We start from the raw sequence: 25,670 nt of genomic DNA on the forward strand, positions 1-25,670 counted from the left end.
TCTTCAGGTCCTGATGAGAGAGAATTTTCATTGAAGCAGAAGAAGGCACGTGAAAGTGAATGGAGGCAACACAATGAAGAGCAAAGCTATCCACATTCCTTTCCTTGCAGATCTTTAATAATATCCACAGCCTGAGTAGTAAGAGGTATGTTCGCCTTCATAAGAGTCATGGCTGTTAGATATTTTTCCTGTTGTCAAGGATTTCCTATTTATCCGAATAATTTTGATTTGTATCTGGTGGGCAAGACAAAACCAGAAAATTCTAGAAAAGTGTTCCATTAACGTCTCAAAGGTGTATTCTATAAATAATGAATAACCCACAATGAAGTGCGGTTAGAGCCTTTAGGTGACTGGCTAGCAGACCATCTTCCTGTCTCTTCCTATGGCTCTGAATAAATCATTATTGTGGTTTAACATTCCATTGCACAAAGCACCATCAGCTCTCGATTCGTGGGCTTGGAATGTTGAGCCATTCAAGCAGTATGACTGGATGGACATGACACCATTACTTTTAAAATGTCTTTACTGTTATCGGAATAACTACAAATGGTGTGTGCATAATGTACATTGCAGGAGGTCAAAGGAAGCCTAAATAGCAGTAGGATTTTAATGGCATATATTCTCAAATTGATAAAGGTATATGATAGTACAAATGGGCCCTTTTCATACTTTTGGATGCAAGGTAACTATCAGTTTCTCCTGGGATAAAATGACACTTAGCACAATAGACTGAGTGGTGCCAGATCTGCAAGCTCTGGAAAATTGCAGATGGCCTGAACTGCTACACTTACCAACTCAAAATGGAGGCTATAGATACTTCCCTTCCTGTCCTCCACAGAAATTAGTGTGGATGGGGAGGAAAAACCAGTCTCCTGACCCTCTCCCAGGTGACCATAGCAACACACCGATATCCCATAGTTCTAACTCCAGGACCCTACTTTTATGAGAGCAGGTGGGGGGGGGGGGAGGGGGGAGGTTCACATTTCAAGCAGTAAACAGTGACTGTAAAAAAGTATAGAATGGAGATGCAGATGTGGCCCCAGGGACACAGAAGATCTATATGACTTGAGGAAGTGATCAGCAGAAGAGCCAAGAGCCCACTGGCAGGCAAGTATAAGAAAAAGGAACCTGGTTGGGGATGTTGTGACTGATGGGTGGACAGATAACAGTGGAAGATCAGGAGCAGAGTTAAAGCACCCCTCAGGCCCTCAAATATAATTGGTCTCCATCCTTTATGTTCTTAAAGCACAGCATAAAGCTAAGACAACGTACAGGCAGTGGTGGGCCGATAACTCTGCTGATGTCTGTCTGAGATTAGTTTGCATTTTCATAGGATTCTTATCTACCATTTTTCATTTATTTTCCAATAATAAATAAAATCTTACTGCCTCCCAAATCACTGTGCCCTGAGCCTAGACCTCATGGGCTTGTTGGTTAGAACAGGCCTGGTCTAGATTTGAGCCTTTACAGTTCAGAACAAACAATGCTTACTAAGCCGTGGTCTGCACTACAATCTTAAGTTGGTATAACTACGTTGCTCAGGGCTGTGAAAATCCACACTCTTGAGCGACAGTTATACCAACCGAACTCCCGGTATAGACAGAGCTATGTCGACAAGAGAGCTTCTCCTGTTGATGTAGTCACTGCCTCTCAGAGGGGCGGAATACCTACGCCAATGGAAGAAAGTCTCCCGTTGGTGTAGTCACTGCCTCTCAGAGGGGCGGAATACCTACGCCAATGGAAGAAGGTCTCCCATGGACGTAGTCACTGCCTCTCAGAGGGGCGGAATACCTACGCCAATGGAAGAAGGTCTCCCGTTGGTGTAGTCACTGCCTCAGAGGGGCAGAATACCTACGCCAATGGAAGAAGGTCTCCCGTTGGTGTAGTCACTGCCTCTCAGAGGGGCGGAATACCTACGCCAATGGAAGAAGGTCTCCCATTGACATAGTCACTGCCTTTCAGAGGGGCGGAATACCTACGCCAATGGAAGAAGGTCTCCCATTGACGTAGTCACTGCCTCTCAGAGGGGGGGAATACCTACGCCAATGGAAGAAAGTCTCCCGTTGGTGTAGTCACTGACTCTCAGAGGGGCGGAATACCTACGCCAATGGAAGAAGGTCTCCCATTGACGTAGTCACAGCCTCTCAGAGGGGCGGAATACCTACGCCAATGGAAGAAGGTCTCCCATTGACGTAGTCACTGCCTCTCAGAGGGGCGGAATACCTACGCCAATGGAAGAAGGTCTCCCGTTGGTGTAGTCACTGCCTCTCAGAGGGGCGGAATACCTACGCCAATGGAAGAAGGTCTCCCGTTGGTGTAGTCACTGCCTCTCAGAGGGGCGGAATACCTACGCCAATGGAAGAAGGTCTCCCATTGACGTAGTCACAGCCTCTCAGAGGGGCGGAATACCTACGCCAATGGAAGAAGGTCTCCCATTGACGTAGTCACTGCCTCTCAGAGGGGCGGAATACCTACGCCAATGGAAGAAGGTCTCCCGTTGGTGTAGTCACTGCCTCTCAGAGGGGCGGAATACCTACGCCAATGGAAGAAGGTCTCCCATTGACATAGTCACTGCCTTTCAGAGGGGCGGAATACCTACGCCAATGGAAGAAGGTCTCCCATTGACGTAGTCACTGCCTCTCAGAGGGGGGGAATACCTACGCCAATGGAAGAAAGTCTCCCGTTGGTGTAGTCACTGACTCTCAGAGGGGCGGAATACCTACGCCAATGGAAGAAGGTCTCCCGTTGGTGTAGTCACTGCCTCTCAGAGGGGCGGAATACCTACGCCAATGGAAGAAGGTCTCCCGTTGGTGTAGGTAGCATCTTCGCTAAGCGCCTCAGCTGCACCAGTGCAGCGGCTGTACGGTTAAGTGTAGACAAGCCCTAATGTGTATTATAATAGCAATACTGTCATTGCCGTTCCTGTTTTCTCGGACAAACATCAAAGTCCTTCTGCGCTAAAGTTTGGCCTTGCAATTTGTCCACTCAGGAATTTGATTATCGCATCACTGTCTTTCAGTCCCTACAAAATTTAGCCACTAAAGCCAGTTTCCTTGCCTGTTGATCTGATCATGTAACTCCCCTCTGCATCCCTCCATTGGCTATGGCATCAACTCCCCATCCACCATAACATAAAATTGTAAGCTTCTTGTCACCGTTATCAACGCTCCATGTAACTCTGCCTCTTCCTACATATTCTCCCTTGTTGATCTTTGCTTTACTCCCCCACCCCCCAAAACCTTCTGTTCTGCCAGAGCTCCCAGCTTTGTCTGCCTGATTGTCTGTTTCTCACACAATCACCTCTAGGCCTTCCTGGGTTGAGCCATTATGCATGGAAGGACTAGAGCTGGGTGAATAACTCCTTTTGTTCAGTGGCACTTCCAAACAATCAGATAAAAAATATTTGGCTAAAGTCAAACCAGATCTGTTTTGTGTGTGTGTGTGAATTTAAAAATGTCTGTTCTAGAGCAGGGATTCAAAAGTGAGGATCCCACACCAGGAGTCGGTGCCCTAACGACTGGCTAAAGGTGACTGGGCGGGGCAGTGGGAGCACCCCAACGACATCTTCCGCCTCCGTTTTCTGCGTGGCCGAAACTGTTCTGACTAACGTCAGGGTGACTGAAGCTACATTTTTCATTGAATAAACTAATCAGCTGAAAAACTTCACCCCGCTCTAGGCACAACCTCCTTCAGCTTATCTGCAAAGTTCCTAGTCAGTCTACATTCAAAGACCTACTTCTACTGCGCTGCTTACAGGGAATTGAGCTGACCCGAATGCAAATTGTAAATCATTTTGCATATTGTCATTCTCTCCTTTCCCTTAGCCTCTGTGTATGTGTCTGTGAGCCTCTAAAGCTGGGACTGTCCTTCAGTGTTTGGGAAGTGCTAGGCACATAGCCTGCACTACCATAATTAGTAACACAATCATTGTCTCACAAAACGTAAGAGTAGAGCTGGTTGCAAAAATTTCAGCTAAACAGTTTTCAGCAGGAAAATGAAGTTTTCCTTGTGTCCACCCAGTGATAAATGCCAAAATGGCAGCCTCTCTCCTTATATCTTCCCAAACTTACTGTTTTGTCCCCAGACTCAGGATGACCTCATGCTAGTCTTCCCTTCCTGTGGACTGTCCATCCCTCTGATTATTCATATGTTAGTGAGGTTTCCATTGTTTTGGTCACACCTTATTTAATTTAATTGGAGACAGGTAAATAGCTGCCTTCCTTCCTGTCTATGATAAAACCTTTTTCTCCTTGTTTGGTCACAGACTTTAAAGCCCATCCATGATTATTCATAATTCCTCATATAGAGTTAATACATACATTTTACAATTATATTAGTCACCAGTGTGACGTTACCTTTCATAAATGACCTTACTTGATACTGCAGACAATCAGTTGATTCAATTACTTAGCCTCTTGCAGAGGTCTGAACCTCAAATGATGTCTCCTGTTAGGATATAGATATTCAGGCCTGTCTGCAAAGGCCTGTACTTTAAGAATTTAGGGGTATTCTTATCACTTGGCTAGTTCTAGAGGTATAAAAGAAAAAATCAAAATCACTGTCTGCTGGTGTAAGGGCTTCTCTTACTGTGACAGTTCGAGGCCCTGTTCTTAGGCTAAGGCCTTTGGCTAAGCAGCAGAGGCAGCCATAAGCTAGGAAGCGAACAGTCACATCCTCACATTCCAAACTAGTCACATTGAAATAAGGTGCTATTGGGCTGTCAGGCACTATCAGGACAGGATTGTATTCCTATCACCTCCAGAGAAAGGGAAGTGCCTAGAAAATGTAAAAGGAAACTTAGTTTGATAGCATCATGTCTGGCAAGAACTCACTTATCAATAGCTGGGATGTGAAATCCTCACTTCTGTATTGTTTTGTCATTATAGTTCCCACTTTGCTATTGTTTGTCTGTATAATCTCTCTGGTTCTGTGATTGTTTCTGTCTGCTGTATAATTAATTTTGCTGGGTGTAAACTAATTAAGGTGGTGGGATATAATTGGTTAGCTAATCATGTTACAATATGTTAGGATTGGTTAGTTAAATTTCAGTAGAATGATTGGTTAAGGTATAGCTAAGAATATTACTATATAAATTAGGGGCAAACAGGAAGTAAGTTGGGATTTGAAAATAAGGAAAAAGGAACTTGTATTTAAGCTTGCTGGAAGTTCACCCCAATAAACATCAAATTGTTTGCACCTTCGGACTTCGGGTATTGTTGCTCTCTGTTCATGCGAGAAGGACCAGGGAAGTGGGAGAGTGAAGGAATAAGCTCTCTAACATCTCCCCCACTTACTCATTAGGTTGATTGGTTGGTTTACCTTTTATTTAAATGTGCCTTCATTATCTGTGCCTGACAACAAGCAAGTACACATTCTTTCTTTAGGGAGGACTGGGCTTATGCATTGCTTGACCAAGACATTTTAAGAACATGATTCTAGTACATATCCTATACATACATCACACAAGAATATTAAAGATTGGGGAGTTATATTTTCCAATGATATATTACACTTTTGTTATGATATATACGGACAGGTGGCATGTGTTATTTTTGGTGAGTATGTCAGGCCTGCCAACATTTGTTGACACAAAGTAGTAAACCACCAATGGGTCTCTGTGTCACACTGGAACCTTATGCTTATGCTCAAATAAATTGGTTAGTCTCTAAGGTACCACAAGTACTCCTTTTCTTTTTGCGAATACAGACTAACACGGCTGCTACTCTGAAAACTGGAACCTATGTTTGTCAAGGGTCCATCATTAAGCTTTCTCCCTGCCAAAGAAAAGGGGTACAGTAAGTTCTCATGTAATCACATGTTTCCAGGAGCAGCGGCTTTAAGGAGAACATCAAATGTTGTTGTGAGAAAAATTGAGAGTTGGCAAAGGAGAGGATAACCCCCTTTTTGTGCATTAAACATCTATTTGAAACTGCTTGTAGCTGAAGAAAATCTCATTCACCAAAGAGACCCACTCTTGCATATGGAATTGGCAGGATCCCCCACCGGCCCCCAGCTCATAGCTCTGAGCCATTAGTCCTAGCAGGGTGCACTTTACCTTGACCCTACTGAAGTAGCTAGGCTTTCTGAATGCCATTGGCAATCTTTGGGATTGAGGATGATTCTTCAGCTTCACATCTTCCTGGCTTAGTGAGGCTTTGTCCTCCCTCCAGAGTCTTTGATGGTGCTGTGGTGTGTCAGTCTCAGATATTTTTTTCGTTCATAAAAAAACAACCTACCTACTTCCATCAAACACCCTGGTTCTTCAGCACTTCCAGCATCAGTGTGCATGGAGACCACACATCCTTTAAATGCACTATATCTGGTTCTGTTTTATGCACTGTCAGTAAACACGTAACTAACACTTTGCTGATTGTTTTGGCCAGGATATAACCCAGCAGTGTGTTTGATTGACTGTGTCCATGGTTGAGAAGTGCACTCGCCTTCACATCCATTATGCCCACCGCTTGTGTGAGGAGCCCATGTCCTGCTTTGATGCCAAGATCAGTTTTGAGAACATGACTAAATGCCTCCAGATCCTGAAGGAGAGGTACCAGGACCTGGATAACCAGGATATTTACTGCAATAATGAAGTAGAGTTCAGAGACTACAGTGTCCTGCTCAGTCTCAGCAAGGGATATTCTCAGGTGAGTCTTTAGTTCATTGTATCTGATCTATTCCTTCAAGAAAACTTAATTCTGTTTTGTTCATAGCACATAGATTAAGAGATGTGTATCACTGTGGTATTGTGTACAACGATGTACAATAGTTGACGTTTGTAAGGCTAGGCAGCAGGTTATTAGTACTTGCGATTACAAGTTTTGGACCTGGACCGTGAGCTGCCAGACAAGTTCAATGAAAATTTGTGGGGGGAAGGAAGAGACTAAGGCCACAACACTTCAGCCAGCTTCAGGATGTACCTTGAGATCCCGATCCCAAGACTGAGAACCACAGTGCAGAACATCAACTAATTCATCATTAAGGCTATGCTTTAGTCACAGGTATTTCTAGTAAAAGTCATGGACAGGTCACGGACAGTAAACAAAAATTCACGGCCCTTGATCTGTCCATGACTTTTATTATATTCTCCTAACTAGAACTTGGGCAGGGGGCCACTGGTGCTCTGGCGGGGAATGGTCAGGGGCACCATGGGTGCTGGGGGAGATGGCCCGGGACCCCGCTGGTGCTGCAGGGGAAGGGTTGGTGGGGCTGGCAGGGGCTCCCTACCCAGCTCCGCGTGTCCCTGCAGCTCGTAGGCTGCGGAGGGGCCAGGGGCTGCGTGTGCTGCTCCCGCCACAAGTCAAGCACCAGCTGTGCAGTTCCCATTGGCCAGGAACCGCAGTATGGCCGTTCTTATGTTCTTAGTGAATGTCCCTGCTGAGATGGATCCTCCTAAACTACCCTTTGTGCATAACAGCAGCAGAGTGACCTCTGGTCCCTGCGTTGTTCCATACCAATGCCCTGTAAGGTGCCAGCTTCCCTTCCATTGTCCACATACAGGGTTCCAGTACTGTGGGGCCAGATATGAACAGATGCATATCTGCCGATCTCCTGCCTGTGGAGGTTTAGGCTGGTTCTTTGACACATGACCTATTATCCCTGATTGATGTAATCAGTCTCTGCTCCATTCATGGCTCTTGTTTTCATCCTCTTGGCCCATTTTCATTTCTGTCTTGGGCTTGAGGTTGGTCTGATGGAAGCCATGCAGATGTTGCTGGTGCTCTGCTCTGCAGGCATGCCCAGCTTCTGCCATGCCCAGATTTTGCAGGTGCTCAGCACCCACAGTTGGGACCAGATTTTCAGAAGTGCTCAACTCCCACTGTGCCATTTATGGGCAGTGTGATGGGGCACTCTACTCACTGCAGATGGTGCCCCCTCCAGGCCATTCTGGGGATTCACTCTGCCGTGCTGTCTTTTTCACTCTCTGTGGCCCCTCGCTTACTCCAGGAGTCTTGCTGACTCATAAGGTGTAGTCCTTGATTCCTTTCAATGGGTTCGTTGTACAGTTGATAGCCCTTGATGGGCCATCGAACAGGCTAGGCAGTGCTGATGCCGATCTATGTGGGGGTGTCACCCAGATGCACAGCACAAGTTTGAAATACAGATATACCATCCATATCTATAACTAATACAAGGGTGATACAAACATATAAACAAGATTATCATACTTGGCAAATCGTAACATTTTCACTGGCACCTTACACGGCATATTTGGCACAATTTATTGCAATTTTACAATATTGGTTTAATAATAATGTAAAGCATTGCACATATTCCATAGAGCGTCACAGGCTACACATGCGTTAGACAGGGGAATTGGTACTGAGGGTGAAGAGATATTCAAATAAGCCTGTGATTATTTGAAAAACAAAATGTTGAAAAAAGCTCACTCGTGTTTTGGCTCATGTTTGAATTTTTACCAGAAGTTAGTTTTATTTTTAAATTAAATCAAAACGGGCATTTATGCTTTAATATTCCTCTAGACAGTAGTAGAGATATGGCCAGTTCCTCAGTTCTCCCACCTATTTGTGCCATGTGAGGAATGGCTTTCCCCAGGATATCACTTCAAACTGCGCAGATCTCACAACCCCATCCATGGCATCTTCAAAACGAGTGACAGCCCATGACTGCTCAGCACAGAAACAGCCCTGGGGAGAAGGGCAAGGATGCAGGCAATTCTTTCAGCAGGGCTTGGTTAGTTCTACATGTTGTGAGACAGTGACGGGATATCCAGCTGACCTGTGCTCTGGGAGAGGGGTGTGTGGTTGTACCCAAAGTCTCACTGAGGGCACAAGAAGTATCTGCCCCTCCCCCAATCAGGTGTGGGCTCTGTGTGAGCAATGCTGCCATTCTGCTTTCCAGAAATGGGGAGGGTGCTGGGGTTTAGCAGTGTCACAGGGGAGGCATTCTCCGCCCTGGCTAAACCACCATCTGTGCTGGAAAGGTGCTGGAAAATTAGCTATATGAACGTCCCTTGAATGTCTGTCCCCTTCTATTCATGAGCCCCAACCCCTGTAATTCCAGTCCTATCCCTTCCCTTCCATTCCTCTGCAGGCTCTTCTGTGCCCAGAGGAAGAGGTGTAGTCGTTGGGGTATCACCGACAGCCGCACAGCACACCCTAGTGGTCTGAGACCAGACAAACAGGTTCCTCTACCATTTCCATGTACCAAGAGCATCTGTTCCACTCATCTATGCCCTAGAAAGGTGAGTGGACTGGTCATCTCTGAGTAGGAGCCCAGGCCGCACTCCGTGTGCCTGTCTGTTTGAAGCAAGACTTGCAGATAACCTGTGGGTAAAGAGCTCTACTGCAGCGCACAGCATTGTGAGTGATCTGTCGTGTGCTCAGCCCCATCCAGTGCGATGAGCTCCGTGGGACGTCCTGCACCACGAAATGACCTTCAGGGCTAAAATCCCAGCTGTTCCTTTAAGAGCAAGTGATATCACAATGGTGTGGGAACGTTCTAAGGTTTCCTGTGGGCCTTTCCGAGCGCTGGGACAGGTGACTCTTGCCCCGCTGAGGCTGTCTGCTACAACTGACTCCTCCAAGGGCAAGGAGGATGACAATGACAGAGGATAATGAGTGGATGAAGACAATTCAGAATGAAAATGAATACCTGAAAGATCAGGTTAGATTGCTCCGGGAGAACTATGAATTACGTTCGTTACTGAGTCAGCACTATGAAAACAGCCACGAAGGGCGAATTGTCACTTCCCACCCTGCTCCCGTGTATCCGAATGCCCGTTCGCCAGGACAAGGAGGTAAGGAGAACCTGGAACATCGATCCTGTTTGTTCTTTTGAGTAATGGCCCTCTAATGCAATAGGTGAGAGCCTTGGCTGAGCTCCCCCTAGTGGACAGTCCCCAGGCTGCTCTGTTTGGATCCACCCAATCGATCTCCTGTGCGCCGGGTCTGGGTAGAGACCACTCATTGTTGCAAGCTCTGGGCTTTTAGGCTCATGTACCCAGCGTGCATATTCTCTGTCTAGCCCCTTTCTGAGATATGGGATTCTGCAGTGCCTCTGCCTAGGCCCTGAAACCAGTGCCAGCTCTCCCAGACCTCCCCAGTCACTACTGCACGCTCCCCAGAGTTCCACCAAAGCCTTGGACCCTGTGTGCTACTGTTTCACCCTTTGGGGATGACGTGACAATTAAAGCAAGGGACACACAGACTTTGCAAACGCACTTCTCTTTCCACCGGCCCAGTCTTGCTCTGTGGCTCTCATCTCTACTTTGCAAGAGAAAACCCCCTTCTAATAGCACATTCTAAAGCCTTTGTCTCTTCCTGTTCTTCCTCTGAGGTTTTTTCCATTCCTTGATCTTCAGTGTGCTGCGACAGATCAGCCATGAGCAAGTCAGTAGCCTTTGGCTGGTCGTCTCCATTGTCCTGCTTGGGCAAGGTTATTCAGTTGTTGATGGTCCTCAATCCCATTCAGGTACCAAGCCCTCTCACCTTAACACAAGTGGGATGATGCAAGGACACAGTGAAGGACACCTCTAAGGGTGTAAATATACAGAGAACTCGTTAAATCAATCTGGAATTCATAAGGTCACATAGACAGACAGATTCCCAAACTGTCACACAGTAATTCTCCGGCTGCAAGCAAACGGTGTGCGCACTCTCAGTCAGCCACGTGGTATAAGTGTGAGTCCTTTACTCCATCTGAGCCCCTCCTCTATCAGAAACTGGGTCTTTCTTCTCGCTAAGAGAGAGACACTACAGCAGATCGGCAACCTTTCAGAAGTGATGGGCCGAGTCTTCATTTATTCACTTTCATTTAAGGTTTCGCGTGCCAGTGATACATTTTAACGTTTTTTAGAAGGTCTCTCTATACGTCTATATATTACATAACTAAACTATTGTTGTATGTAAAGCAAACAAGGTTTTTCAAAATGTTTAAGAAGCTTCATTTAAAATTAAATTAAAATGCTGATCTTACGCCACCGGCCCGCTCAGCCCGCTGCCAGCCTGGGGTTCCCTTCACCTTGGCCGGCAGCAGGCTGAGCAGGGCCCTGGCCGGCAAGGGGCCGGCGGCCAGGACCCCAGACCAGCAGTGGGTTGAGCAGCTCAGCCCGCTGCTGCTCAGCCTGCTACCAATCTGGGGTTCCGTCTGCCGGCTCCTGCCAGCCAGGGTCCCGACTGCCGGGCCCGCTCAGCCCGCTGCCAGTCTGGGATCCCAGCCCTGCCCACATAGAGTGGGTACCTACTTTCTCCCTGGTTCTAGCCTATTCTCTTCCTCTCTCTGCAGTGAGCTGAGGGTGGGAGTGCGCTGAGCACAGGGCTGGGGGTGAAGGAGCAGGCTGAGGGTTGGGGTGTAAGGTCTGGCCAGGAGCTAGAATGAGGGAGGGGGTTCAGGGTTGGGGCAGGAGGTTTTGGGGTGGAGTGCTTACCTGGGCAGCTCCCATTTGGTGCGAGGGATGAGGGTGGGAATGTAGGGGGTGCAAGAGTCAGGACATGGGGTGTGGGGGGCTGGGTATGTGGGGGGGTGCTGGAGTCAGGACTGGGGTCGTGGGGGGTTCAGGGGTCAGGGCAGGAGGCTGGGGGTGTGTGAGGGGGGTGCAGGGGTCAGGGCAGAGGGTGGGGGGTGTGAGGGAGGATGCAGGAGTGAGAGCAGAGGGCTGGGAGGGTGTGTGGGGAGGTGCAGGTGTGAGGGCAGAGGGCTGGGGGTGTGGGCTGGGGTCGTGGGGGTGCTCCCAGCCCCCTGCCCAGAGCAGCTCACAGCAGGGGGCTGGAGGGGATATGCCCTGATTCCACCCCCCCATCCCCATGGCTCCATCCCCCCCTCTTCTCCGCCTCCTCCCAGGAGCAGTGAGCACGCTGCGGCTCCGCTTCTCCCCCTCCCGCGCAAGGGGCATCAGCTGATTGGCGACAGGGAGGGAGAGGGGGAGGGGCAGGAACCCAGCGCACTGGGGGAAGAGGTGGGAGGGAGGAACTTGCCTGCCCTGCAGCAGCCGGCAGGACCAAGCTTCTTCACCCTGCCCCGGGGGAGGGGAGGGAGGGCGGAGAAGAGCGGGCCGGGACGGGCAGGATTTTTAATGGCTCGCTGCTGCCTGCCATAGGTTGCCGACCCCTGCACTACGGTGATGAGCATGGTATATGACCCTGTGCAGATAATCTACATGAACAATGCACCCAACATCTCCTTTCTAGAGACCCCTGGGTCTAACCAGCAGGTTATGGCACCTCCAATACCTCACTGAGCAAAACTGGGAGAGACTTAGAAGACCTGGTATTCCAGAATCCTTTCTGGAATTGATCTGTTATCATGGAGATGGCCAGCCCTGTCTGAGGAGGTCTCAATTTATTTTGCAGACAAGACTGCCCAGATTCACTGAGCTGTCCACCAAGCAATCTGCTCTACTGACTGCAATATCACACATTCTGGGGGACGGGGAGGGAAAATGTCACCCCCTGACAGATAGTGTGAAGTTTCAAAGGTCCCTTATCCCCCAGTCAAATTCCTACTGTGATTTCCTCCAGCAATGCCCTCGGCCCTCCCGCCATCTCTTGCAGGTGTTCGTTACCCCAGATGACCTGCAGGAACGACAGAAATAGCGAGGCCTTGTTAGAAGACATAAAGCTCATCTGGTGCAAACCAACGTGGTTCCATTGAAGTCATGGAGCAACATTGGCTTACATCAGCTGAGTGAAGATCTGGTCCATAATAGCGTTGATAGACAATGGTCATCCTATCATCCAGACAGATTATTGATAGGGTGCTCTGTTATGTCTGTAGTTCCCAGGAGCTCCTTAAATCAAGGTTTTCTGGGAGACTGAAGACTGAGGTGGGGAACTCTGAGCATTACTACCAATGGCTGCTCTGTACGAATATAAGCTTAGTGCTCACTGAATTACCATAGTCCAGTCCCTGCATGCTCTGGGCTCTGTGTAAAACCTGGGCATTCCCTCCTTGTTCTGAAATCCTCTTCAGGAATCTGGAAGAGATGCCCCCAGCATGTTACATTCCTCCCTTCTTCCAGTGCTGAGAACTGGCTGCTGTTTGTGAGGTGTGGGCAGTGCGATAGATCTGTGGGCTGTGGGGGCGCCTTGGCTCATTTTCACGGACAGGGCATCTCCACCCAACTGTAGCATTGAAGCCAGAGGCCATGTGAGGGAGGGCGTTTTCATTATCACTTCCCCAAGGGGAATAGGGCTAAGCCCCAGAGATGGGTGTAACAAGGCAGTTGTGCCTGCCCTGATACTTGCCATTGCACGTGACGGGCTGATGTGGCTCAGGATGACAGGGAATGCCTGTCTGTGGTCCCATGTCCCAGAGGCATATTGCTGGTGTTCAGAACCGGCATTTCTGATCCCCCGCTCTCAACAGCAAAGGTCTTTCCTCTGCCTGTTGCTGCTTCAACATTGGTCCACATGGACCCAGTGCAGCGTGTTCTGTCTAAGGCTCCGCCCCTGGAGAGAAGGGCACAGGGACCCAGGAAACAAGTTTCGCAATGCATGCCCATCCCTTAGGCAAGTGGTGTAAGGTGGACACCTTCTTGTCAGCCAGCACATCCTTTGGGAGGCAGGGCAGGCCTTAAAGAGAGAGAATACAGGAACTATCCAAAACAAGCACTCAGTCCTGGGGTTGGCTGTGTATGGGGGTGGGCAGTTCTGTTCCCCACTCTCCTTATTCCATGGACTGTTAGTAACAACTCACCAGCGAGGATTCCTGGCCACAAGCTGGTCTGAGAAATAACCTGATCTGACCTTGTCAAGGTTCCTCCCCCACTCTGAACTCTAGGGTACAGATGTGGGGACCTGCATGAAAACCTCCTAAGCTTATCTTTACCAGCTTAGGTCAAAACTTCCCCAAGGTACAAAATATTCCACCCGTTGTCCTTGGATTGGCCGCTACCACCACCAAACTAATACTGGTTACTGGGGAAGAGCTGTTTGGACTCATCCTTCCCCCCAAAATACTTCCCAAAACCTTGCACCCCACTTCCTGGACAAGGTTTGGTAAAAAGCCTCACCAATTTGCCTAGGTGACTACAGACCCAGACCCTTGGATCTTAAGAACAATGAACAATCCTCCCAACACTTGCACCCCCCGTTTCCTGGGAAATGTTGGATAAAAAGCCTCACCAATTTGCATAGGTGACCACAGACCCAAACCCTTGGATCTGAGAACAATGAAAAAGCATTCAGTTTTCTTACAAGAAGACTTTTAATAAAAATACAAGTAAATAGAAATAAAGAAATCCCCCCTGTAAAATCAGGATGGTAGATATCTTACAGGGTAGTTAGATTCAAAAACATAGAGAACCCCTCTAGGCAAAACCTTAAGTTACAAAAAAGATACACAGACAGAAATAGTTATTCTATTCAGCACAATTCTTTTCTCAGCCATTTAAAGAAATCATAATCTAACACATACCTAGCTAGATTACTTACTAAAAGTTCTAAGACTCCATTCCTGGTCTATCCCCAGCAGAAACCAGCATATAGACAGACACAGACCCTTTGTTTCTCTCCCTCCTCCCAGCTTTTGAAAGTATCTTGTCTCCTCATTGGTCATTTTGGTCAGGTGCCAGCGAGGTTACCTTTAGCTTCTTAACCCTTTACAGGTGAGAGGAGCTTTCCCCTGGCCAGGAGGGATTTCAAAGGGGTTTACCCTTCCCTTTATATTTCATAGAATCATAGAATATAAGGGTTGGAAGGGACCCCAGAAGGTCATCTAGTCCAACCCCCTGCTCGAAGCAGGACCAATTCCCAGTTAAATCATCCCAGCCAGGGCTTTGTCAAGCCTGACCTTAAAAACCTCTAAGGAAGGAGATTCTACCACCTCCCTAGGTAACGCATTCCAGTGTTTCACCACCCTCATAGTGAAAAAGTTTTTCCTAATATCCAATCTAAACCTCCCCCACTGCAGCTTGAGACCATTACTCCTCGTTCTGTCATCTGATACCATTGAGAACAGTCTAGAGCCATCCTCTTTGGAACCCCCTTTCAGGTAGTTGAAAGCAGCTATCAAATCCCCCCTCATTCTTCTCTTCTGCAGGCTAAACAATCCCAGCTCCCTCAGCCTCTCCTCATAAGTCATGTGTTCCAGACCCCTAATCATTTTTGTTGCCCTTCGCTGGACTCTCTCCAATTTATCCACATCCTTCTTGAAGTGTGGGGCCCAAAACTGGACACAGTACTCCAGATGAGGCCTCACCAATGTCGAATAGAGGGGAACGATCACGTCCCTCGATCTGCTCGCTATGCCCCTACTTATACATCCCAAAATGCCATTGGCCTTCTTGGCAACAAGGGCACACTGCTGACTCATATCCAGCTTCTCGTCCACTGTCACCCCTAGGTCCTTTTCCGCAGAACTGCTGCCTAGCCATTCGGTCCCTAGTCTGTAGCTGTGCATTGGGTTCTTCCGTCCTAAGTGCAGGACCCTGCACTTATCCTTATTGAACCTCATCAGATTAAATGACAGACCTGTTAATTTATTTTCCTAAATAAATAAATAAATAAATAAGACCTATTTATGACAGACCTGTTAATTTATTTTCTCTGATGACAGCCCCACCAGCAAACTGATTCCACCCTGGTGCAACAGGGTCGCCCTCCCTGTCTTCTAAGATGACCCCCACCTACCTCAATCTTCTCTAACGTGACACCAGCCAATTGTTGTTTGCTTTTCCCCTCTCTCTCCAGGAGAGGGCGCTGCACTGTAGCTGTAACATGCAACCGTCTTTTCACGCTCACTGGAGCTCTCGGTTTGGAAGGGTCTATCTACCCGGGGACACTCCACTGGCTCCCTTGACGTCTTCAAGGAGCAGTGGGCACTGTCCAGGGTTCTCTGCTTGGTGTCCCCGTAGGTTCCCTTCGTTTAGCCCTGTGACCTCACTCCCGTTCCTGTTGTCGCCTTAGTTGTCCCCCGTAATTATTTGGAATCCTGGACCTGTGGATCCTCCCCTTAGGCTGCGGGGAGGTCCTGTAGCAGCGAGCCCGCTTCCGCCCACCCACTTCTTGGATCCCAACAGGACACGACTGAAGGGGCACCAATAAGGTTCACTGGCAATGTGTCTGACAACACTGCCCTGCTGCCAAGCTCTGTCAGGCACATGGCACCTCCCATGGCGATTCGTAGACGTTCTAGCACCAGAGAAAAAGAGATCAGCTGCCCGAGTAAAAGCCTTCTTTTGAATGGTAACAGTGTATTCTCTGTTCTCTGTTGCAGCCCAGCCTCACAGAAGAGATATCAAGCCACTGGAGAGCCCAAGTCACCTACACCCTTCGCTGCTGCAGGAGTTCAGTTATTCCCCTCTCCATATTGCAAATGAGGAAGCAACTCTGTCTAGCCCCAAGGCCCAGGCAGAGGCTACATTTAAGGGGATTCCCAATAATCCCACTTTGTTTCAGCCTACACCTAGGGAGAGGAAACCAATCCTGCTTTCCAGCACTTCCTGGACCACCAAGGTGGAGAAACAGCTGCCAGAATCCATAGACCTCTCAAGGCTGAAGAAAGTCTGCTTCACAGACGTGGCTTCACCTGGAGGAGATAAAGCTCGTTTATATGGGATGGGTAAGAACTGACCCCTCTATTGTAGCTCAAGATTTCATGGAGCTCTCAACATCCAGGTGACTACAGTAAGCGTTTCAAGTGGTGTCTGTGCTTCTCAGGATCAGGCCAAGAGGGCAGGGGCACCAGTGCTGGACCGAGGGACCATGTCCTCTAGAAGCCAGGGCGAGCCCTGAATCAGTGTTACATTGCATTTAGGTTTGTGTCTCATGTGGGGGGTTTTTTTCAGCTGATACGGCTAGTCCCCTTCCTCTTGTTCTAAGGTGAACAAGTTGCTTGTGGTGGATGCAGGACATAAATCTTTGGCTGCGACAGTTTGTCCTCTGACTTCCAGGAAAACTTGAAAGCGTTCAAAGTGAGGTGATCCCCTTGCCTGATCCTGTGGTCACACACATACAGTGGCAGAAATGTTAGTGACAGGAACCCCCCAAACCAGCTGGCTCTTGGCCCCAGGCTGATTTGCCACCATCCCCACCCCAGAGAGGGATGCACCCAAAAGGACCACAGGGAAAGACAAGATGGAGAAGGGGTCAGGGCTGACCCTGCTCTCACAAACTCTGAACTCTCCAATTACTCTGCTCAGTACATCCCCACCAAACTTCCCAAATACACTTGTCCTTGGCTATGGGACATTCTCTGAGAGCAGTGACTAGAAAAAGCCATGGAGTTTCCCATGCTACTGACAACTCTGCCAGTGCACCTCACCACCTGTTCTTCCAGCCAAAGCCCTCTCTGAACAAAGACAACCCTCCTGAGTTGTGTCCAGTTATGTTTGTATGAAGAGAGCTGGGCAAGATGGTGTGTCCAGTTTTAAATGTTGTTGATTCTAGAGATTATCAGACACTGAGATCCCCAAAATGAGAGGCACTAAGCAGGCACTTGGATTTACGTTCATAAACACCTAGACAGATAATCAGAGCTGGGCCCTCTAGATTTTCTCAGGCCCTCTTCACTGGAAATCTATAGGAAGCCATGGCTAACTCTGATCCTATACCCCCTTTTGCTTTGTTGTAGCTCACCAGCAGCATGGAAGTGTCCTCAATGCACCAGACCCGCTGAGTCAGCCCCAGCCATCGTCCCTGGGAGAATTTGTTTCCTCAAATCCCCTCAGCATTTCACACAAGGAAGGAGCCCAGGCACAGGCTGTGTTTCCAGGATACTTCAAAACACTGGAGCCATTTCCCCTGGGAATTCCCCCAAGGAAGCCAGTCCCCCTTATAAACAATGCACGGGACACAGTGGGTGAGAAAATGTCCCTGGACTCAGAAGAGATGCACAGGAAAAAGAGAGTCTGGTTCTCAGAGAGCCCAGGAGGAGATGAGCCGCGGAAGCCCCATACCTATTATTTAAACGGTAATGACGTGATTTCACCCTGGCCTTGCTGCTAATAACTGTAGCTAAGGATGGGCTTAACTGACTCTAATCATAAGCTGTCTCTGCAAGCATGGGGGAGTGGGGGCTTTTTGTTGCCCTAGAGCTTGGCCACACTAGGATAAAAGGCATCTTTTAAAACTTGATCACCAACATTTTGCATCTAAGGAAAGGAAGAAGTGATGAGAGCAGCAGAATAAGGCCAATTGATTTTTATAAAAAGTAGATGTTAACAAACGCAGAGAACTGGTAGGTAAGGTCCTATGGGAAGAAAATCTAAGGGAAAAAGTTCAGAAGAGCTGGCAGTTTCTCAAGGAGACAGTATTAAAGGCACAACTGCAAACTATCATGATGCAAGGGAAAGATAGGAAGTATAGTAAGAGTATATCAGGTCAAAAAAGAACTGGATAAGTTTATAGAGGATAGGTCCTTCAATGGCTATTAGCCAGGATGGGCAGGAATACAAAACCATGCTCTGAAGTGTCCTTAGCCTTTGTTACCAGACGCTGGGAATGGGTGGTGGGGATGAATCACGGGATGATTACATGCTCCATTCATTCCCTCTGAAGGACCTGGCATTGGCCGCTGTGGGAAGACAGGATACTGGGCTAAATGGATCATTGGTCTGACCCAGTATGGCCGTTCTTATGTTCTCAAGAGTCCAATATGGTTGCATCAGGAGGTCTTTAATGACCTGAAAATCAAAAAAGAAGCCTACCGAAAGTGGAAGCATGGACAGATTACGAAGGAGAAGTACAAAAGAATAGCACAAACATGTAGGGACAAGGTCAGAAAGACTAAGACTCAAAATGAGTTACACCTAGCAAGAGACATAAAAGGCAATAAGAAGAGGCTCTTTAAATACATTAGGTTCAAAAGCAGGATGAAGGAAAGGGTAGGTTCCCTACTTACTGGGGAAGGTGAGCTAATAGCTAATGACATCAAGAAAGCTGAGGTGTTTAATGCCTATTTTGCTTCAGTATTCACTAAAAAATGTTTAATGGTGACCATATACTCAACACAATTAATATTAACACCAAGGGGGAAGGAATGCAGGCCAAAATAGGCAAAGAACAAGTTATAGAAAATAAATTAGGTCTATCCAAGTCAGCAGGGCCTGATAAAGTTCATCCTAGGGTACTTAAAGAACTAGCTGAAGCAACCTGGAAGCCTTTAGCAATTTGCTGTGATAATTCATGGAGAGTGGGTGAGATTCCAAGGACTGGAGAAGGACAAGCACAGTTCTAATCTTTAACAAGAGGAACAAAGGGGACCTGGGCTGTTTTAGTCCAGTCAGCCTAACTTTGATATCTGGAAAGATACTGGAACAAATTACTGAAAAATCAATTTGTAAGCACCTGGAGGGTAATAGGGTAATAGGGACTACCTAACATGGATTTGTGAAGAACAGATTGTTTCAAAACAACCTAATTTCCTTCTTTGAGAGGCTTACTGACCTAGAGGATAAGAGGGGAAGCAGTAGACTTGATATACCTTGATTTTAGTCAGGCTTTTGACACAGTCCCCCATGACATTTTCATAATCAAACTAGGAAAATTTCTAGATGAAATTACCATAAAGTGGGTGTACAACTGATTGAAAAACTGTACTCAGAGAGTAGTTATCAAAGGTTCACTGTCAAACTGGGAGGGCGTATCTAGTGGTGTCCCACAGAGGTCAGTCCTGGGTCCATACTAGTCATTATTTTCATTAATGACTTGAATAATGGAGTGGAGAGTATGCTTATAAAATCTGCTGATGACACCAAGCTGGAGAGATTGCAAGCACTTGGGAGGACAGAATTAGAATTCCAAATGACCTTGACAAATTGAAGAATTGGCCTGATTTCAACAAGGCGAAATTCAATACAGACAAATCCAAAGTACCCGTACTTCACTTAGGAAGGAAAAATCAAATTCACAGCTACAAAATGGGGACTCAGTGATTAGGTGCTGGCACTGCTGAAAAGGATCATAAGTTGGAGTCAACAATGTGATGCAGTTATGAAAAAAGCTAATATCATTCCAGGGTGCATGAATAGGAGTGTTGTATGTAAGGCATGGGAGGTAATTGTCATATGTAAGACATGGGAGATACTCAGCACTGAAGTATTGTGTCCAGTTCTGGGCATCACACTTTAAGAAAGATGTGGACAAACGGGAGAGAGTACAGATGAGAGCAACAAAAATGATAAAAGGTTTAGAAAACCTGACCCTTGAGGAAAAACTGATCATGTTTAGTCTTGAGAAAAGAAGACTCGGGGGGACCTGATAATGGTCTTCAAATATATCAAGAGCTGTTATAATGAAGACATTGATCAATATTTCTCCATATTCACTGAAGGTAGGGCAAGATGTAATTGGCCTAATCCGTGGCAAAGGAGATTTAGGTTAGGCATTAGGAAAAACTTTCTAATTATTGAGGTAGTTATGCCCTGAAACAGGCTTCCAAGGGAGGTTGTGGAATCCCCCTCATTGGAGGTTTTTAGGAACAGGTTGGACAAACACCTGTCAATAATGGTCTAGGTGTACTTATTCCTGCCTTAGTGCTGGGCTGGGTGACTTCTGGAGGTCCCTTCCAGCCCCACATTTCTATGATTCTATGTTTTAATTAACATGTTTCAAAGTCCTAGTGTACACAGGGCAAGTGTGTATTTTAATATGTGCTCCTAAGGGCAAGGTGAACCTGGGGGTCCCCCAATATGATTTTTAAATACCTCTATGCTACAGAGCCTTTGTCAGCATGGCTTCATCACTACGGCTATGCTGTAGGGCCCCCTAATGCAGACACAGCTCATGCTGACACAAGGAGTTTTTCTGCTGGCATGGTAACACCACCTCCCCATGCAACATTGCCTATGCTCACAGAAGCACTCTTCTGTCGACATAGCTGCATCTACACTGGCAGTTCTGTTGCTAGGGGGCACGGTTTTTTCCCACCCCTGACTGACATCGTAATGCCAGCAAAACTTTGTAATGTAGACCTGACCCTAGTGTGGATAAGCCCATCTGGAAGGGCAATGGGGCTTTTATGTCTGAGAAAAGCCCTGAATGTGACCTGCTTTTCTCCTTATACATGTATTTATTTCCAAAGTCCTTTTCCATGCGTATTTACATAACCAATCCATTTAAGGAGGCAGATGTTATCCAGTTCATGCATGGCACTGGGAAGTCAGTGCTGTGTTTGATTGTATATGTGCGCATCTATGTATATAACTTGTGTGAGGATATATCCTCTCTCCTGGCATCTGGCTCAAACCAAGCAGTAAAACTTTAACCTGAATCTAAGCACAGTGAAAACATTTGGCCTTTGTGCCTTAAGTTACGATAGAACTAACAACCAGCCTGTCCTTCATATAGAGTTGGAGTTGAACAGCAAGAAAAATGGCCGTATAGTGGGTGAGATTGCCTTCCAGCTAGACAGGCGCATCCTTGCTTATGTGTTTCCTGGAGTAACAAGACTTTATGGCTACACAGTGTCCAACATTCCTGAGAAAATCAAACAGGTAAATCCTTCCTTGAATCTGCTGAGGGACGGGATGGTGCATAGAGCCAGCTGGAAATTTTCCAGTGGGACAATGTCCATTTGCTGAAAGCAAAAAGTTTCATGGAAATGGGTCATTTCTGATGAAAATTCATTTTGAAAGAAAAATAGAAAAACAGCAAATCGACCAGGTTGAAACCGACTATTTCAGAACAGAACCTTTTTGGTTTTTTCCCATTTCGAAATAAATTTTCATTTCAGTTTTTTCAATTTTATATTCTGTTGCATAATATATAGTGTTTTAAAAGTCAGAATCAGAACAAAACATTTTGATTTTGACAAAATGAAAAATTTCAGTGGAACCAAAATGAAATTAAAAAAAAAATAGCTTTTTGAATTTCGGGGTTTTTTTTCATTCCACTTCAGAACAGGAGACTTTTTGAAGTCACAAAATTCCCTGCTAAATGAAAAATCCTGTTCCCGCCAACTCTAGGGGTGTGCGTGTGTGTGTGAAAGAGAGAGAGCATTACAGTGGGACTCCGAAAATCTGAAATGCAGCCACACACCAACATTGAAAATTTCATGGGCTTCCAAAGGGCTTTTTGCAGTGTCCCAGCCTTTCATGCATTTTGGTCTTAATCTCTCCGAAATCAGTGGGAGTTGGGCACCTAAATATCTTTGAGGATCATCTGGGCCTCTATGTCTCAGTTTCCCATCTGTGAAATTGGGGATAATAATCCCTCGCAGAAGAGTTGCGAGCTACACTCATAATACTCTAAATGCTACGGTTATGCTTATTGATACATAAATTAATCACTAGGCTCAGAAGCCCCAGCTGCTTGAAAGGCCTGGAGCTCCACATATGCGTAAAACTTGGTAATAAGAAAAATAAGTGGTTTTGTGCAATGAAAAGTCTATTTGGCTTTTGTGCAGAGAGAGCCACGGCAATGTGAAACAGATTGTGGGTGTGTCTAGACTGCATTGTAAATCTAGGTCTGTGGGACCTGGGGTTGCAGATTCAGTGTTTCCAACCACGCTTGAGCGTCCACACTGCATTGTAAACCTGGATTAACGATTGCTGGTGCTGGGTCTCGCAGCTGTGCTAATGTGTCCATGCTGCACTACGCAGATCTTCTGACTCAGGTCGGCGGCTTGAGCTGCGTCCACACTGCAAAATGAGAGGGCTTGGATCTAAGTCACAGCGGGACTTGGGCTCTGACCCTCCCCTCCAGCTGGGCCCTAGGACCCAGGTCCTGAGTGCTTGCTCACCCAAATCAGACTGATTTGTATGTGGACAGGAAGGGGGCTTGGACTCAAACCTGAGTCAGAATCACGACTTAATGGGCAGTGTAGACATACCCTACCATGGAAACCTGGGCATGTGACCTGTGAGCCTCATGAATCGATGTTGTGTGCATGGGGGGAACACAGGAGGCTGAGGATGTTGTAGTCTGCCATGGAAGTGGCTGTCAGTCAGGGAGAAATATTGATTGTTAAAGTTGGTAACTGAATGAGGGGAGAGGCACCAACTCCCTCCCAGCTAGCAGGTCTGCTCTCTTCCCTGGGACATTCAGCCACACAGGGGAGGCCAGCCAGGTAGCTTAGGGGAGAGGGTGGGGACTTGTGTTGCACAGTAACGAGCATGGTGAGAGCTAAAAGAACTCCCATGTTCCGGGGGGTGTTGGTTCTCCTTGGCAAGAAGGGCTGCCTAGTTCTCTCCCCTGAGAACTGGAAAGCTTGCCAGCATCCTTGCTCACTTCAGTGGAGCAGCATCGATTTACACCAGCTGAGGGTCCAGCCCCTTAACATGCAGGCCAAACCCAGCTCAGTCCATACAGTCGCTCATTAGCTGCCTGTAGAAACACAAGGGTTCATGGAGGGGTGGCCAACGTGCGGCCCTCCAGCCAGGTGAGGCCTGCAGAGTCTAGGACCCGACTCAGCTTCAGCTATCGCTGCATCTAGCCAGGTGCAGCTTCATTCATCCCTGGCCGGCCCTTCCGTGTCCCTTCCGCAGCTATACTGGGACTTTGTTCTCCAGCGTGCCAGTTTCCAGCACTGTCATCGCTGAGCGGCAGACAGACTGAGATGCTGTGGATGCAGCCAGAAAGTGGTGGCTTTAGGAACCCCCGGGGCCTGCCCATGATTATCTATGAATGGCGCTAACAGCTTCTCCCTGGTTTTTTAAACCTCCTAGGCCTCCATGAAGTGCCTGGATGGCTCTGTGGATGAGAAAAAGCACCGAGCCATGATGCAGCGCTACCTGTCCCTCGCTGCACGCCTCGAGAAGATGGGCTACAGCCGGGATGTGCACCCGGTGTTCAGCGAGTTCCTGATCAACACCTACGGCATCCTGAAACAGCGGCCAGACCTGCACTCCAGCCCACTCCACAGCAGCCCAGCTGATCTGCGCAAGATCGTGATTGACATCGTCCCGTCCAAGTTCCTTGGCGACACTTTGCTGCTGCTGAACTGTTTGTGTGAACTCTCCAAGGAAGACAGTAAACCTCTCTTTGCTTGGTAGTGGACCGTGCTCACCGTACCCCCGCTGACAAAACTATCCTCCCATAGACATGAACTCAAACCATGAGTTTTAAATACAGACATGGATTTTTTTTTATCTATGTCATGAGGCTCAGTCAGAGCAGTTAGCTCCAGCAGGAATACTGTGTGTGTTTGTTTTTAATGTGAGAGGTTTCTAGATTTTTCCCATCCTCTTTTCTATTATCCTATCCTAGCCTCTGTTCTGCTTCCAACAGGGAAAGCCAGCAGGCCAAAGGCAGTCACTTCCCCCTCCACCCATCACACTCTTCCCCCCCTGAAATGGCGGGATCGACTTTGCACTGAAAGCTGGGAAAGCTTCCACCTGTAGTCACTGCAGTGTCCCCAGCTGTGGCCTGCTCCACAGTCAGCAGGAGGTGCTGTGACAGACACTGGGAAAGGGACTGAAATCCATCCTGCTTGTACGCACTCACCTTTCTGACTGGAATGAACAGTGAGAGCCAAACGGGCTGGTGCACCAGCCATGCCTGTCCTGCTGCTGAATGACTTTTCATGCCCTCTTGATGTTTACAGAACAAAACACAGCCCAAAAAGAGAGCGCAGGAGAGAGACGCACCAGGGTTACACAGCTGCCTTTGACTCCAGTGACTTTAGAGCTGCCACCTTTTTCAGCTAGGGCTGGGGAAGCTCATCTCTTTGTGTATCCTATGGGCCAGGAACCTCGCTTAGGCAGACCATTAAACTGAGTTTATGGCTGCTCTGAGCTGCAGGCCTGGTGCCCTGGGGACCTGCATGTGTAAATCACTGTGCACCTGGAAAGCAGCAAGCCCATTGAAGTTTTAGCTGGCATTGGGTAACAATGATTACCGTGTTTGCTTTTGCATAGCAAGTGCCTTCAGACCTGATCCATTCTTAGGAGAATAGCCCTTGCTTCTCTGAGTAATCCCATTGGTAGGAAGAAAGATTACCCACGTGAGTGAGAGTCGCAGGACTGGGTTCTCTATTTGTGAGGTTTCTAGCTACTGCAGAGGGATTCAACATTAACATGGGTCAGGAATCCTGTAGTCCCCCTGAAGAGAGGAAAGACACCAGGGCTGTGACACGGGGATCTGAGGATGGGGGTGCTGGGAGAGGAAGTCACAGGGCCTCAACAGCAATCCAAAGTACTCCCTCTGAGTAAGAAGATCAGTCTGGTCCAAAAGCTGAGCAGTGGTATAATGAATGCAGCCCTTCTTGTCAGGAATCCCTTCCCTCTTCTCCGATACACAGCATAGCGCTAGAGATGGGCCATGGCTCTGCAGTTACAGCCAGGCTGTCTGTTGATACAGAGGAGCAGTCCTCAACTCATGGTCCGCAGACAAGTCTCTCGTACCCGCCCATTGGTTGCCTGAAAATTAGCCATACAACAGAATCTTTGAAACATGCTAGTCACTGCAAAAGTATTAAAGAATCTGCAAGTTAATTGGCCTGGTTTTCTTGTATGGGAGTGGAAGGAAAGGTGGTGAAATATTGAAACAGCCCCGACGTGGGACAGGTGCTTGAACCTTTATTCTGTGGCCCCGAAATGCAAGGCTTGCTCGTGCCGCTGCTCCTAAGTAGCACCAGAGCCCTAACGCTTACTGTGTGTGTTTCCCTTCACCACCTCTGTGGAGGAAGCTCGCAGCATTGTGGTGCAGATGTTCCTCAGCGCATTTATGCCACTGCTGTAGAGGAAGCTCGCTGTACCACAGCCCTGGCACTCCCACAAGGCCTCCGAAGGCTTGTGCCGTTGCTGCTGAGGAAGTTCACAGCCTTACAGCCCC

General features: G+C 47.7%; 1 protein-coding gene across 1 annotated transcript; it reads left to right on the plus strand.

The window, feature by feature from the left end:
* Positions 1–9,375: 9,375 nt before the first annotated feature.
* Positions 9,376–25,218, plus strand: LOC125644912 (speriolin-like protein). Its single transcript, XM_048869633.2, has 5 exons — positions 9,376–9,757; positions 16,174–16,518; positions 17,530–17,868; positions 21,246–21,391; positions 23,564–25,218. The coding sequence occupies exons 1-5, from the start codon at positions 9,556–9,558 to the stop codon at positions 23,888–23,890; spliced, it is 1,359 nt and encodes a 452-aa protein (XP_048725590.2). The 5' UTR covers positions 9,376–9,555; the 3' UTR covers positions 23,891–25,218.
* The last annotated feature ends 452 nt before the right edge of the window (positions 25,219–25,670 follow it).

This window comes from Caretta caretta, chromosome 11 (assembly GCF_965140235.1).
Source record: "Caretta caretta isolate rCarCar2 chromosome 11, rCarCar1.hap1, whole genome shotgun sequence".
Taxonomy (NCBI): domain Eukaryota; kingdom Metazoa; phylum Chordata; order Testudines; family Cheloniidae; genus Caretta; species Caretta caretta.

Bases quoted from the DNA above. Each gene is read 5' to 3' on its own strand.
- LOC125644912 (XM_048869633.2), top strand. From the start codon at position 9,556: ATGACAATGACAGAGGATAATGAGTGGATGAAGACAATTCAGAATGAA. The intron at 16,519-17,529 runs GTAAGAACTGAC...GCTTTGTTGTAG, and splicing joins AGCTCGTTTATATGGGATGG to CTCACCAGCAGCATGGAAGT. The intron at 17,869-21,245 runs GTAATGACGTGA...TCCTTCATATAG, and splicing joins CCATACCTATTATTTAAACG to AGTTGGAGTTGAACAGCAAG.